This window comes from Pseudophryne corroboree, chromosome 7 (genome assembly GCF_028390025.1).
Source record: "Pseudophryne corroboree isolate aPseCor3 chromosome 7, aPseCor3.hap2, whole genome shotgun sequence".
NCBI classification, from domain to species: Eukaryota; Metazoa; Chordata; class Amphibia; order Anura; family Myobatrachidae; genus Pseudophryne; species Pseudophryne corroboree.
In genome coordinates this window covers 22,733,162-22,748,912 of record NC_086450.1, presented here as the reverse complement: position 1 = coordinate 22,748,912, position 15,751 = coordinate 22,733,162, and the positions used below count along the sequence as shown (strand labels likewise).

The window sequence follows — 15,751 nt, the reverse complement described above, 5'->3', positions numbered from 1 at the left end:
TCTTCCCTTTAGCCATGGTGGATGATAGTACAAATGCCTGTCATGTGTTTGCGGTGCCCAGAGTCCGTCATCTGCTGCACTTTAGGTGCTTATTCTATTATACGGTTTCATGCAGTGGTCTTATAGAGTTACCAGACAAATACAGTACACTGACACTTGTACTCTTTGTCGTGGGCGTGCTGTGTTGACACAACGCTCCATGTTTGCAGGAAATGCCTGGCGACACACCCAGACTGTTAGAAAGTTCTTTGTTAACACTACAACTAGGGGGGGAAAGTGCCAGTCGCTGGAGGAAGTTTCCACGAGCTGCCGCATAATATTTTAGCTGTTTTTTGCATTACTGAAGAAGTACAGAAAAAACTGTTGTTTGATCGGCGTCTTTATATGCTGGAATTGCTGTATTTTCATACTCTAGCTGTATTCATGACCCTTATATCCGGAGATGCGATTCCACACGCATGGGGAACAGGGTTTCGTAGTCGGAGGAATGAACAGTCTTTGTTATATCTTTCTTTCGGTTGTAAATTTACTAAAGTTCAGGTTTACAAAAGTGGCGGTCTTTCCCATGGCAACCAATCAAGTTTTAGGTATCGTCTCCTAGAATTGCTCAGACTTTAGCGAGGACCTTGTTAGTTGCTACGGGCAACGGTTTCCAGTTTGCAATTTGACCATTTTTCCAGGTGTGCACTGTAGTATATTTAATATTTCATAGTTTTATGCATATATAGGTCGTGTCCCCCATATCCAAAATTCAAAGCAGCTACTAGACAGTAATACGGTCTTTCGGCCGGAACGCCTCCTTGCACTGTGACTGCTTTGCTTCTACGTAGTCCAGGACCCATAGCACCCACAGAGTAATTCATTAATCCCAATATATACAGACATGCTGCACATTTTGGGGATACTTAAGTTAGGGGTGAATTGTGGGCAGTGGTCACAACCAGTGGCGCCTAGAGGGGGGAGGGGGGTTATAATTACTCCTGCCCAGGTCAGTTGTCCCCCCACCCCCCCCCCCCCCCTTACCTGGCGGCAGGCTCAGGAGCCCTTCTCAGCCCAGCATCTGCTGCAGTGTGGCCAGGGTGGGTGGGGGGCAACAGCAGTCTCCTCGTGTGCTCCCCTCCTGGAGGGATCCGGTCTCTAGGTTGACACTATCTAGGTCGACCACTATTGGTCGACAGGTTCTAGGTCGACAGGTCAAAAGGTCGACATGAGTTTTTCACGATTTTTTTTCTTTTTTTTAACCTTTTCATACTTAACGATCCACGTGGACTACAATTGGGAACGGTAACCTTTGCTGAGCGCAGCGAGGCACTTTGCCCGAAGCATGGTGAGCTAAGCGAGGAGACACGGTGCACTAATTGGGGTTCCCGGTTACTGTACGAAGAAAACGACACAAACCCCCCCATTAAAAACTCATGTCGACCTTTTGACCTGTCGACCTAGAACATGTGGACCTAGAGATCCTGTTGACCTAGAAACCCTGTCGACCAATAGTGGTCGACCTAGACACTGTCGACCTAGTTACTTTCTACCTTCCATACCACACCCCCTCCAGTAATGGCTCCCTAAATTCCTGCTGATTTCACCCCTGTATTGCCTATTGACATTTGCGGTCCCATTGGAACGTGTATTGGAGTATACAATTTAGGGGCTATTGTATGTGCTACATAGATGCCCAGTAAATCGCCCCTCATTCAATTGACCACTTAGTTCTGTACAAGAGAATTAATAGGTGGGTGCTCATACCCCTGTTTCCGAAGTCCCCCCCCTCCCCCCCCCCCCCCCCCCACATAAATGGGGTATGCGGCGATTTGCAGGAGTTGTGTCCAGATCTATACAGTGCTTTTATTCCATTAATAGTATTACGCCATGAATGCGTTTCCCACTACATGTCGGTACCCGGATGGCGGAAATGCCGTCCTATCAGAGGTGTAGGCTGATACATTATTACTGACATCTCCCATGATCATGACAGAAGTCATCTCACGTGATCACAAGGCTCTGCTACCCCCCGGCTAACCTAGGAACGTCCCCAAAGTGTAGTCTCCACCCCCAGGAGCTCATTTCAATATCATGTCACGTCACACGTGTGTTCCTGCACATACACCGAGTCCAGCTTCTCGCATCACTGGTATAAACCCGTTCAGATGCATGCCCGCGTGTTGCTGCTATCCCGCTTTCCTGCGCCGTCATGTGACCACTGAGGAGCTTGTTGACTGACTGGCTTAAACTGAGAGATCAGGGAATAAGGAGAACCCGCGTATTGCCAGGAAAGATAGCGTGTATCTGTAATATTTTCAATGATATTTAAAAAAACAAAAGCTCTGAAATAACCTTCTCCAATTCCTCTGTATTCCGTAACTTCCTTTCTAAACGCTAATCATGTCTGTATTTGCTGTCGTCTTCTTCATAGGGTCCTGTACATTGGCCTTGCCTGTAACACTGCTCGTTATCTATATATTTCCTACATGGAAAACGCCTGGACGGTCCTGCCGATGGAAGTACTGCAGGGTAAGTAGGGTTGCATTTTATTTAAACGGCAAATGCTCCATTGTGACCTCTCACGCCACCTTTTCCATAAATAATGGACTGTGGGCCTGAACAGAGAAGGACACTAATATATTCGTGGCTGCGGCCTGTGGGGGTCATTCCGAGTCGATCGCTCGCTAGCTACTTTCTGCAGCCGTGCAAACGCATAGTCGCCGCCCACAGGGGAGTGTATTTTAGCTGTGCAAGTGTGCGAACGCTTGTGCAGCCGAGCGGTACAAAAACAGTTTGTGCAGTTTCTGAGTAGCTCAGAACTTACTCAGCCGCTGCGCTCACTTCAGCCTGTCCAGGACCGGAATTGACGTCACACACCCGCCCTGCAAACGCCTGGACACGCCTGCGTTTTTCAACCACTCCCTGAAAACGGTCAGTTGAAACCCATAAACGCCCTCTTTCTGCCAATCTCATCGCGATCGGCTGTGCAAATGGATTCTTCGTTAATTCCCTCGCCCAGCAACGATCCGCTTTGTACCCGGACGACGCGCTTGCGCATTGCGGTGCATGCGCAGTAGTGACCTGATCGCTGCGAAACCCGTCAGCGTGCGATCAGGTCGGAATGACCCCCTGTGTACGCAGTGGTTTCGAGAAAACATGCAGATGTTACCTGGAAATCCCTTTTTGCTCCATGCGAGTATGGCGTGACTTAGACAGTCTGCCATGCGGAGCCATTACCAGACTTTCATACTTTTCTGATAGAAGTTAATATATTGTGGATAGCGTCCGATCTTCCCATAAAGCAGCTGCAGGTTCTTGAGCAGTAACAATGAACTGTCTCTGTCTCTGAGATGGACAGGTCAGACCTCTGCAAGGTGTGGCATTGAAAGCCCACGTTCAGAATGTCGACAGTTTCTGAAATGTCAACTTTCATAACCATCAACCTGGCTTTAATTTAACGTGTTGACGCATGAATGTCGACATCGTTTCTGGTTTATTTTTAGCCTAACCCTAAAAATAAAACAAAAATGTAATGTAGACATTGTACTGCTGACATATATACAGTATGTCGACATATGAACCTACCGCCTGTGTGGACATTCTGATTGGGACCTCTCTACATAAGGGCAGAAAATCGAGGCTTTCTTATGGAAGAGTAATAGACGCCCTCTGGGTGAATATTACACAACAAATCTGCAACGTGGTAATGACGCCAGGCTCCTCCCGCTGACCCCCCGATTTATTAATAACTATCCAAACTCCACTGAGATCTTCCTGTTCTTTCCCTATAACCAGACATCGCTGACGAGCTGCGTGGGGTCCCACCCTGATCCCCGCCGCCTCGTTACTACCTGTCTTATTTTCTTATATCTCTCTCTTTATTATTCTCAGCAGTCTCTTTCTTTGTTTTATACATTATTATACATGGAGATTTGCATACATGCACTGTACATAGTTATTGTGTTTGCATTGTACCTGGTATTGCAATGAATATTCAGTTACAATATTCTCTCGTTTTGTTTTTCTGTTTTAGTCTTAACAGTCAATATTTGAGAAAAATGTAAAAAAAAAAAGAGAATGAGTGTGCAAGTGGAAGGTGAAGGTGTAAAGTGGGTGTGTCCTGCTTGTGTATATTGTGTAGAGTCTGCAGGCGGGGGTTTCGGTCAGCATACCAACGTTTGGGATACCAGCAGTCGGAATCCTGGTTGGGTGGGATGCCGACACTGGGATCCTGACATGGATCAACAGTCCGGCGCTGGAATACGGACTGCCGGCATCTCGAACATAAGATCCTTAGGGTCAGCCCGTAGGGGAGGGGGGGTTAGGCTGTTTGGGGGGGGGGGGGGAGGGGCATTTACAGTGAGGCTGCGGGAAGGGAGAGGTAGGGGGAATAGTTTGGCATACTTATCGCCAGGTGTTGGCATATTGCACGTCGGGATGCCGCTGTCTGTATTCTCACCGCCAGCATCCCAAGTGGTGATATCCCGATAGCTGTGTGTGGTATGAAGTGAAGGGTATTTATTACAATGTCCCTGTACTAAGGATAAGCGGGCAGCAAGGTGTAATAATAACAGGTACACACCATGTAATAAGTGACCAGTAAAGTAATTGTGTTGACAATAGGTTCCTAGCACTGCCAAAAGTGTCTCACAATGGCGTGGGCTAACCGGGTGAGCATTAATATGGGAATGTAAGTGTTAACAAATACGGAACAGTTGGATGTTAATAATACAATATAAAATGGAGATGAAATAAAAAAACAAAACCCAGGAAATGAAGACGCTATGAGAAAGCGTGCTGCAGTTTGCGGTCTGTGCATGTCTGCAGTGCAGCCGGTGCTGGATCCGCAGTGAAGGGTCAGTGTAGGGGTGATAGGTGGGGTGCGGTCCGGTATACGTGTGCGCTTTTATTGATGGGCAATCTTCCTTTATAGTTAGGTTGGCATATGTTGTCTGTAAGGGCTGTGGTGGAACTGAGGGGCAGATTTCTTAAGCCTGGTGAAGTGATAAAGTGGAAGGTGATAACGCGCCAGCCAATCAGCTCCTAACTGCCATGTTACAGGCTGGGTTTGAAAAATGACAGTTAGGAGCTGATTGGTTGGTACTTTATCTCCGTCTATTTTATCACTTCACCAGGCTTAATAAATCTGCCCCTGTGTGTAGTCATCGGCTTCCCCGGCAATCCAGCGGTGCGTCTGTGTACGGACGTCCCCTGGAGCCTAGAAACCTCAGAGAGGCTCCAGCGGACACACCGCATGTTTTCTGGTCTGTCCAGAGTTCTTCCTATCCCATCAGCCCACCCCCACCACTGACCCCCAGGACCGTGTAGGCACAGGACACCGGCTACGTACCGGGGATACAGAGATCAGCGGGACGCCGCTGACTACACTCTGTGCCCTCACAGGCAACATATACCAGGTCACTATTCCCAGGCGTAGTCCATGTGGATGATAAGGGATGAAAAAGGTGAAAAGAAATGACCTATTGTCTGTCCAACTATCATCCGGAAACCTCCTACACTATACTGACCAGACAAGTTACTGATTGGCGGGCAGAGAATTGTATAATGTGTGTGCACGTACAGTATAATCTCCATGTGTCACAGATAATCGCTGTCCTCTGATCCATGCTAGATAAGTGTGGTAAGGGTATCGCGCACATAGGGGGTAATTCTGAGTTGATCGCAGCAGCAAGTTTGTTAGCAGTTGGGCAAAACCATGTGCACTGCAGGGGGGGGCAGATGTAACATGTGCAGAGAGTGTTAGATGTGGGTGGGTTATTTTGTTTCTGTGCAGGGTGAATACTGGCTGCTTTATTTTTACACTGCAGTTTAGATTTCATTTTGAATACACCCCACCCAAATCTAATTCTCTCTGCACATGTTACATCTGCCTCCCCTGCAGTGCACATGGTTTTGCCCAACTGCTGACAAATTTGCTGCTGCGATCAACTCAGAATTAGGCCCTTTATACAGTGTGTGCGGTCAGACTGCCAACTTGCCGGCAGATCTTGCAGCGGTTTCTGGGCATATATATGTAAATCTCTATTCCTTCTGATCATTAAGGACAGATAAATAGTGCGGATCGGAAGGAACAGTTGTGTAGTATGTACGCGTAATATCGGATATTTCCTCGCAAGGCGAATATCGTGCGCTAAATCGCATCCTAAGCGAGCAGCGTTTAGCTTTTACCAAGCATTGGATGTGGGTCACCTGTGGCGCAGCATGGTGTTACAGGACTGCAAATTGCTCCTTTGATGTTCTCTTCACCAGGCCCATTGCAGCTACACAAAGTTCTTACCATAACCCTAACAGTAAAGCCGTCCTATAAGTCCGTATGATGAAAGCAGCAACAATATAACTATGCCTGATAACAGAATAACATTGCAGCATCCCGTCGCTGCAGAGCAGGTGGAACACTCGCCGGGAGCCTTTGTTTGGCCAGGGGCTGACGTCAGGACCTTCTCAGATGTCACTGACTTCAGTGAGGCTTTTGTAGACGAAGTGGATTTATTTGTGTGTGCTCAGCAAGAATCCCGCCCGGTAACTAAACAAGTCACTGTGACATAACACTCACCACGCATATCAGCGCTCCCAGCTGAGCCGACGTGCTGTCTGCTCCGAATGTTAGCCTGACCTTCCAAACCCCCATTATATTAGTAAAAGCTAGACCAATGCAACAGACGAGGCCTGATGCAGGCTTTATTCTGCTTTTTCACTGTATCAGCTGCTACTACCAGCTACACGTCACACCTGAGAGGCTCAAAGGTTATGTTCCCATCTGTGTCAGGAGGTGCAGGAGTGCAACGGGGACATTTGAAAACAATGGCGGTCAGTTCAGATTTCCGCTCAAGTCACCCGCGATTCTGTTAGACTCGCCACATTTTTTTCTTTGAAATCCCCGGTATGAAGACGGGCAGGAGCGTACAAAGGCAATTCCTTGTTGATCTAAATGATCTACTTGAAATAACTGAAGGGAGTATACCTTAACTAAACATGTCAAACATTCCGGCTTACTTATCTCCTGGCTGTGAGTCACCGCCAATTAGGAAGTTTAAAGTTCAAGGCGTTTGCCAAATCGGGTGTCCTAGCACGTCCGTGTCGGGCCCTGCTGCGCCCTATGGCAGGAGATGGGGTGTTCACCAGTAGGGGGAGAGTTTCAGATCCCGCTGCTCAGTTTGTTGGACAGCGGGAGCATTATAATACAATTGCATTTCTGGGTGAGGTTCTTTAAACACCAAACAAACAGAGTGACTATTGGTGCAGAGACAAATTGGGAAAATAAGGGGTTATTCAGAGTTGTTGGCAAACCAAAAAAGTTAGCAACTGGGCAAAACCATCTTGCACTGCAGGTGGGGCAGATGTAACATGTGCAGAGAGAGTGATGGGCCCTACACACCTGCTGATTGCCGGGCGAGGTGCCCGGCGGCCGATATGGCAGACGGGTGCCCCGGCAGCTGGGGGGTTGGGCAGTTACAGGGGAGTGAAGTTTTTTTCTACCCCCGTCATCCGACCCCATAGCCCTGCACGCTAATATTGACGATATTGTCCATATTGGCATGTATAAACGAGCCGGCGCCAATGTTGACCGAGTGCGGGGCCGCGAATTGTTCGTTGTTGGTGCATACACACTGAAAGATATGAACGATAAACGAGATTGTTTATATCTTTCAGTGTAATCGCTAAGTCTGTAGGACCCAATAGATTTGGGAGGGTCATATAGTTTCTGTGCAGGGTAAATACTGGCTGCTTTATTTTTACACTGCAATTTAGATTTCAGTTTCAACACACCCCACCCAAATCTAACTCTCTCTGCACATGTTACATCTGCAGACCCCCCCCCCCAGTGCACGTGGTTTTGCCCAACTGCTAGCCTTTTTGGTTTGCTAACAAACCTGAATAACGCCTTTGGGGGTCCTTCCGAGTTGATCGCTAGCTGCATTTGTTCGCAGCGCAGCGATGAGGCTAAAAAAACGGCAGTTCTGCGCATGCGTATGCGCGACATACAGGCACAACGAATGATGCAGTTTCACACAAGGTCTAGCGATGCATTTCAGTCGCACTGCTTGCCGCAGAGTGATTGACAGGAAGTGGGCATTTCTGGGTGTCAACTGACCGTTTTCAGGGAGTGTGCGGAAAAACGCAGGCGTGCCAGGGAAAACGCAGGCGTGACTGGGCGTGTTTGTGACGTCAAATCCGGAACTGAATAGTCTGAAGTGATCGCAAGCGCTGAGTAGGATTTGAGCTACTCTGAAACTACACAAAAAATTTTTGTAGCCGCTCTGCGATACATCCATTCGCACTTCTGCTAAGATAAAATACACTCCCAGTGGGCGGCGGCACAGCTTATGCACGGCTGCTAAAACCAGCTAGCGAGCGATCAACTCGGAATGACCCCCTTAGGCTCTTAACCCACATACAGAAGCGGAATGGGTAGCAGTACTAGCGGTTTATAAATAATAAATGTGAAAAAATCACTTACATTCGTTTATTGGGGGTCATTCCGAGTTGTTCGCTCGTTGCCGATTTTCGCAACTGAGCGATTAAGACAGAAATGCGCATGCGCATGGTACGCAGTGCGCATGCGGTAAGTATTTTAGCACAAAACTTAGTAGATTTACTCACGTCCGAACGAAGAATTTTCATCGTTGAAGTGATCGGAGTGTGATTGACAGGAAGTGGGTGTTTCTGGGCGGAGACTGGCCGTTTTCTGGGAGTGTGCGGAAAAACGCAGGTGTGCCAGGAAAAAACGCGGGAGTGTGTGGAGAAACGGGGGAGTGGCTGGCCGAACGCAGGGCGTGTTTGTGACGTCAAACCAGGAACGAAACGGGCTGAGCTGATCGCAATCTGTGAGTAAGTCTCGAGCTACTCAGAAACTGCTAAGAATTTTCTATTCGCAATTCTGCTAAACTTTCGTTCGCTATTCTGCTAAGCTAAGATACACTCCCAGAGGGCGGCGGCCTAGTGTGTGCAATGCTGCTAAAATCTGCTAGCGAGCGAACAACTTGGAATGACCCCCATTGTACAGTATCTAGAACAATTATATGTAATGTATGTATATTTGTTTATTAACATATAATTATATAGCGCTAGCATATTCCAATGCTCTGTAGAATTGGGAACAAAACAATAATAATAAAACAAGACTGGGTAATGACAGGCAGGCAGAGAGGTGCGAGGGCCCTGCTCGCAGGCTGTATTGTAGGATATAAAGTCTGATTAAAGATGACAAGATAATGGTTCCAGCTAAAATGCTACATTGGAATAAAAAATAGAAAAAAAACTGTTGTAATGTAACAGATGGATAATACAGTCAGAGGGAAATGACGTTATGGAACTGTGTAGCGAATAGTGCACCAACAATCTCATTTTTTTTGAACATTTGTAAAAAGTCTCCTATAGTTAAAGCAGTGACCTCCCTGTTGCTCATGAGTTTCGGTATGCTATTGATTAGTAATCTGTAATTATAGATGACTGTATCCTAGGGGAAGGTACTGACACGAGTCACAGCGCTACTGACGTTCTGCTTTAGCTCAGCTGATGTTATCAGTGTCATTTGCTCACGTTGTCACTGGATATAAGGAAGGGGACACGGTGTTAATATGGGATGATTAGTCTGTGTGATCTCTTGTGTCACTGGATATAAGGAAGGGGACACGGTGTTAATATGGGATGATTAGTCTGTGTGATCTCTTGTGTCACTGGATATAAGGAAGGGGACACGGTGTTAATATGGGATGATTAGTCTGTGTGATCTCTTGTGTTGTCACTGGATATAAGGAAGGGGACACTGTGTTAATGTGGGATGATTAGTCTGTGTGATCTCTTGTGTTGTCACTGGATATAAGGAAGGGGACACTGTGTTAATGTGGGATGATTAGTCTGTGTGATCTCTTGTGTAGTCACTGGATATAAGGAAGGGGACACGGTGTTAATATGGGATGATTAGTCTGTGTGATCTCCTGTGTTGTCACTGGATATAAGGAAGGGGACACGGTGTTAATATGGGATGATTAGTCTGTGTGATCTCTTGTGTCACTGGATATAAGGAAGGGGACACGGTGTTAATATGGGATGATTAGTCTGTGTGATCTCTTGTGTAGTCACTGGATATAAGGAAGGGGACACGGTGTTAATATGGGATAATTAGTCTGTGTGATCTCTTGTGTAGTCACTGGATATAAGGAAGGGGACACGGTGTTAATATGGGATGATTAGTCTGTGTGATCTCTTGTGTTGTCACTGGATATAAGGAAGGGGACACAGTGTTAATATGGGATGATTAGTCTGTGTGATCTCTTGTGTCACTGGATATAAGGAAGGGGACACGGTGTTAATATGGGATGATTAGTCTGTGTGATCTCTTGTGTAGTCACTGGATATAAGGAAGGGGACACGGTGTTAATATGGGATGATTAGTCTGTGTGATCTCTTGTGTTGTCACTGGATATAAGGAAGGGGACACGGTGTTAATATGGGATGATTAGTCTGTGTGATCTCTTGTGTTGTCACTGGATATAAGGAAGGGGACACGGTGTTAATATGGAATGATTAGTCTGTGCGATCTCTTGTGTTGTCACTGGATATAAGGAAGGGGACACGGTGTTAATATGGGATGATTAGTCTGTGTGATCTCTTGTGTCACTGGATATAAGGAAGGGGACACGGTGTTAATGTGGGATGATTAGTCTGTGTGATCTCTTGTGTCACTGGATATAAGGAAGGGGACACGGTGTTAATATGGGATGATTAGTCTGTGCGATCTCTTGTGTTGTCACTGGATATAAGGAAGGGGACACGGTGTTAATATGGGATGATTAGTCTGTGTGATCTCTTGTGTTGTCACTGGATATAAGGAAGGGCACACGGTGTTAATATGGGATGATTAGTCTGTGCGATCTCTTGTGTTGTCACTGGATATAAGGAAGGGGACACGGTGTTAATATGGGATGATTAGTCTGTGTGATCTCTTGTGTTGTCACTGGATATAAGGAAGGGGACACGGTGTTAATATGGGATGATTAGTCTGTGTGATCTCTTGTGTTGTCACTGGATATAAGGAAGGGGACACGGTGTTAATATGGGATGATTAGTCTGTGTGATCTCTTGTGTTGTCACTGGATATAAGGAAGGGGACACAGTGTTAATATGGGATGATTAGTCTGTGTGATCTCTTGTGTCACTGGATATAAGGAAGGGGACACGGTGTTAATATGGGATGATTAGTCTGTGCGATCTCTTGTGTTGTCACTGGATATAAGGAAGGGGACACGGTGTTAATATGGGATGATTAGTCTGTGTGATCTCTTGTGTTGTCACTGGATATAAGGAAGGGGACACGGTGTTAATATGGGATGATTAGTCTGTGTGATCTCGTGTGTTGTCACTGGATATAAGGAAGGGGACACGGTGTTAATATGGGATGATTAGTCTGTGTGATCTCGTGTGTTGTCACTGGATATAAGGAAGGGGACACGGTGTTAATATGGGATGATTAGTCTGTGTGATCTCTTGTGTTGTCACTGGATATAAGGAAGGGGACACGGTGTTAATATGGGATGATTAGTCTGTGTGATCTCTTGTGTTGTCACTGGATATAAGGAAGGGGACACGGTGTTAATGTGGGATGATTAGTCTGTGTGATCTCTTGTGTCACTGGATATAAGGAAGGGGACACGGTGTTAATATGGGATGATTAGTCTGTGTGATCTCCTGTGTTGTCACTGGATATAAGGAAGGGGACACGGTGTTAATATGGGATGATTAGTCTGTGTGATCTCTCGTGTTGTCACTGGATATAAGGAAGGGGACACGGTGTTAATATGGGATGATTAGTCTGTGTTATCTCTTGTGTCACTGGATATAAAGAAGGGGACACGGTGTTAATATGGGATGATTAGTCTGTGTGATCTCTTGTGTTGTCACTGAATATAAAGAAGGGGACACGGTGTTAATGTGGGATAATTAGTCTGTGTGATCTCTTGTCACCACTGACACCCACATGACCGCAGCCGTTACAGCTGATAACATCAGTCTTGTGTCAATGACTTTTTATTTTCTAGTGATATAATAATAACATGGGTGTGTGTGTGTGTGTGTAGTTTAAGACTGTGACAGTCACCTAACAACAAATGTTTGTACTTTTGTTTTTACACACAATCACTATTCACCTGCACATCTGTCAATAAGCACTCGGCTGTATACTCTGGGAGGAGTCAGGTAGTGATAAGCACTTTGCTAAGTACTCTGGGAGGAGTCAGGTGGTATGCACTCTGCTAAGTACTCTGGGAGGAGTCAGGTGGCAATAAGCACTCTGCTGTACACTCTGGGAGGAGTCAGGTATTGATAAACACTCTGCTAAGTACTCTGGGAGCAGTCAGGTGGTATGCACTCTGCTGTACACTTTGGGAGGAGTCAGGTGGCAATAAGTACTCTGCTGTACACTCTGGGAGGAGTCAGGTAGTGATAAGCACTCTGTTAAGTACTCTGGGAGGAGTCAGGTGGCAAAAAGCACTTTGCTGTACATTCTGGGAGGATTCAGGTGGTGATGAGCACTCTGCTGTACACTCTGGGAGGAGTCAGTTGGCAATAAGTACTCTGCTGTACACTCTGGGAGGAGTCAGGTAGTGATAAGCACTCTGCTAAGTACTCTGGGAGGAGTCAGGTGGCAATAAGCACTCTGCTGTACATTCTGGGAGGAGTCAGGTGGTGATAAGCACTCTGCTGTACACTCTGGGTGGAGTCAGGTAGTGATAAACACTCTGCTGTACACTCTGGGAGGAGTCAGGTGGTGATCAGCACTCTGCTGTACACTCTGGGAGGAGTCAGGTGGCAAGAAGCACTCTGCTGTACACTTTGGGAGGAGTCAGGTGGTGATAAGCACTCTGCTGTACACTCTGGGAGGATTCAGGTGGTGATCAGCACTCTGCTGTACACTCTGGGAGGAGTCAGGTGGTGATAAACACTCTGCTGTACACTCTGGGAGGAGTCGGATAATAAGCACTCTGCTGTACACTCTGGGAGGAGTCAGGTGGAGATAAGCACTCTGCTGTACACTCTGTGAGGAATCAGGTGGAGATAAGCACTCTGTACACTGTGAGGAGTCAGGTGGTCAGCACTCTGCTGTACTCTCTTGGAGGAGTCAGGTAGTGATAAGCACTCTGCTGCATACTCTGAGGAGTCAGATGGCAATAAGCACTCTACTGTACAGTCTGGGAGGAGTCAGGTAGTGATAAGCACTCTGCTGTACACTCTGGGAGGAGTCAGGTGGTGATAAGCACTCTGATGTACACTCTGTGAGGAATCAGGTGGAGATAGGCACTCTGCTGAATAATATGGGAGGATTCAGGTAGTGATAAGCACTATGCTGTACACTATGTGAAGAGTCAGGTGGTGATTAGCACTCTGCTGTACACTCATGTAGGAGTCAGGTAGTGATAAGCACTCTGCTGAATACTCTGAGGAGTCGGTTGGAAATACGCACTCTGCTGTACACTCTGGGAGGAGTCAGATGGCACTAAGCACTCTGCTATACACTCTGGGAGGAGTCAGGTGGTGATCAGCACTCTGCTGTACACTCTGGGAGGAGTCAGGTGGAGATAAGCACTCTGCTGTACACTCTGGGAGGAGTCAGGTAGTGATAAGCACTCTGCTGTGCACTCTGGGAGGAGTCAGGTGGTGATCAGCACTCTGCTGTACACTATGGGAGGAGTCAGGTGGTGATGGGCACTCTGCAAAGTACTCTTGGAGGAGTCGGATGTCTATAGGCGCTCTGCTGAATACTCTGGGTGGGTGACCACCCTGAGAGCGGTATGCCGGGTGGGTGGCCACACTGAGCGCGGTATACCGGGTGGGTGGCCGCACTAAGCGCGGCATACTGGGTGGGTGGCCGCACTGAGCGCGGTATACTGGGTGGGCGTCGCAGGATTAGGAGATAGCTGCTTCTGTCAACCAGAGCAGCCATGATCGTGCGGGAACCGTGGCACACTAGCATCATCTGTGCCCAGTGTAGATCAGTCACAGGAAGCCAGAGGTGTGCTGCAAATACTGTGACTGCCAGCAGCTTCCTGCCACACTGGCACGACCATGCCCTAGCCATCCTGCTTATTAATCTATGGATGTGTTACAGGAACCTGGTGTTTACATAAACCACCAACTCGCCCGGCTGCTGGTGGGCACAGGATGAACCAGTGTGCCCCCTCCTCCTGGCTAGTGAGAGCGTATTTACATGTGTGCCTTGTCCACCGAAGCTTCATGGATGAGGCGGACAGTTTGTCATAGGGAGCAGCGTTCCCGGTGGATGCCATGCTGTGCCCTGTAAATGGGGCAGTTGTTTCAAGGGAGGACAAGAGATAGGGTATAATCTGCCAGTAGGGAGAGAGAAAACCAGCGTTCACCAGGCTGACTCCCACTGTACACAACCACACGTGGCACAAACCCTCATGATGTACACACGTACTCTTCTCCCGTCATTGAGATATCAGCCTGGCACAATGGAGAAATAGGCGCAGCTAAAAACCGATTACGTGACGTGTGCTCTGTGTAATGTAGTTGTGGTTTTAAACCGTCCGTAAATGATATAAAGAGCTTTAATGCAGCGTCTGTTCTAGTGAACAAATTACTATACAGAGCAAGGCATTCTAGTGGCAGGTGTACAATACAGAGAGCATCTTGGAGACCCAACTACAATACAGAGATCATTCTAGCAGCTGTTATTCATATATAGGTAAGTGATACAGCAAGTAGCATGAGACACAGTGGAGCGCTTTCTATGATAAACCATCGATGGCATTCTAGTAAAATGTGCAGACCATTCCAGTGCAAGCCTCGACGTATCCGTACGCTCTCCCACCTCACTGGCATTGGAGATGAGCTGGGGGTGACGCCTGCCAGAAATCATTATTACTGTATTTATTAACATAGCACCAGGATACTCCGTAGCAAGACCTAGGTATTAAGATAGAGGCATCTATTATGTAATGCTTTAAATCAGTCCACCTAGGATATGTGCAGTGGTGTACTTACAGCTCCAACTGCCACTTTTTTTTTTAGAACTGGTGATGTTGCCCACGGCAACCAATCAGATTCTAGCTATTATCTTCTAAAAGCAGCTAAATGGCGGAGAGAGACGGGGAGATTAAGTGAGAGAGCAAAACTGGGAAGGGGGGTGGTGGAGAGAGAAAGAGACGGGGGGGGGGGGGGGGGGAGAGATGGTGGTGATGAACCCAGCAACACTGTTAATACTACTTTGGGTCCCCCCTCCTCCCTGGGTACCCCCCCTTTCCCCCACCAGGATGAGAGATACAAATTGCCACTGTGGAGAGTGGGGTGAATCACATAATTATGGCCACAAACAGTGATCCACCTTGTGTCTTGCTGTTCCTGCATCGATTTAGAGCAGTGGGTAGCTGGCTGCGCAGAAGCTGCCACCTGACTCATGGTGGAATCAGGGGGTTATTTCGTTTTTGTTAGAAAACCAAAAAAGTTAGCAATTGGACAAAACCACCCTGCACTGCAGGTGGGGCAGATGTAACATGTGCAGAGAGAGTTAGATTTGGGTGGGTTATATTGTTTCTGCGCAGGGTAAATACTGGCTGCTTTATTTTTACACTGCAATTTAGATTTCAGTTAGAACACACGCCACCCAAATCTAACTCTCTCTGCACATGTTACATCTGCCCCCCCTGCAGTGCACATGGTTTTACCCAATTGCTAACTTTTTTTGGTTTGCAAAAAACGGAATAAGGCCCTCAGTGCGCCATTTACATACGAG

At 47.2% G+C, this 15,751-nt stretch overlaps 1 protein-coding gene across 3 annotated transcripts in view; it reads left to right on the top strand.

Moving 5' to 3' along the window:
* MFSD6 (major facilitator superfamily domain containing 6) overlaps nt 1-15,751 on the top strand; it is a 103,214-nt gene that overhangs the window by 70,030 nt on the left and 17,433 nt on the right. For all 3 annotated transcript variants that reach the window (XM_063932736.1, XM_063932737.1, XM_063932738.1), the window contains exon 3: nt 2,414-2,511. In XM_063932736.1, the coding sequence (XP_063788806.1) occupies nt 2,414-2,511 (98 nt within the window). The remainder of the gene's footprint in view (nt 1-2,413; nt 2,512-15,751) is intronic.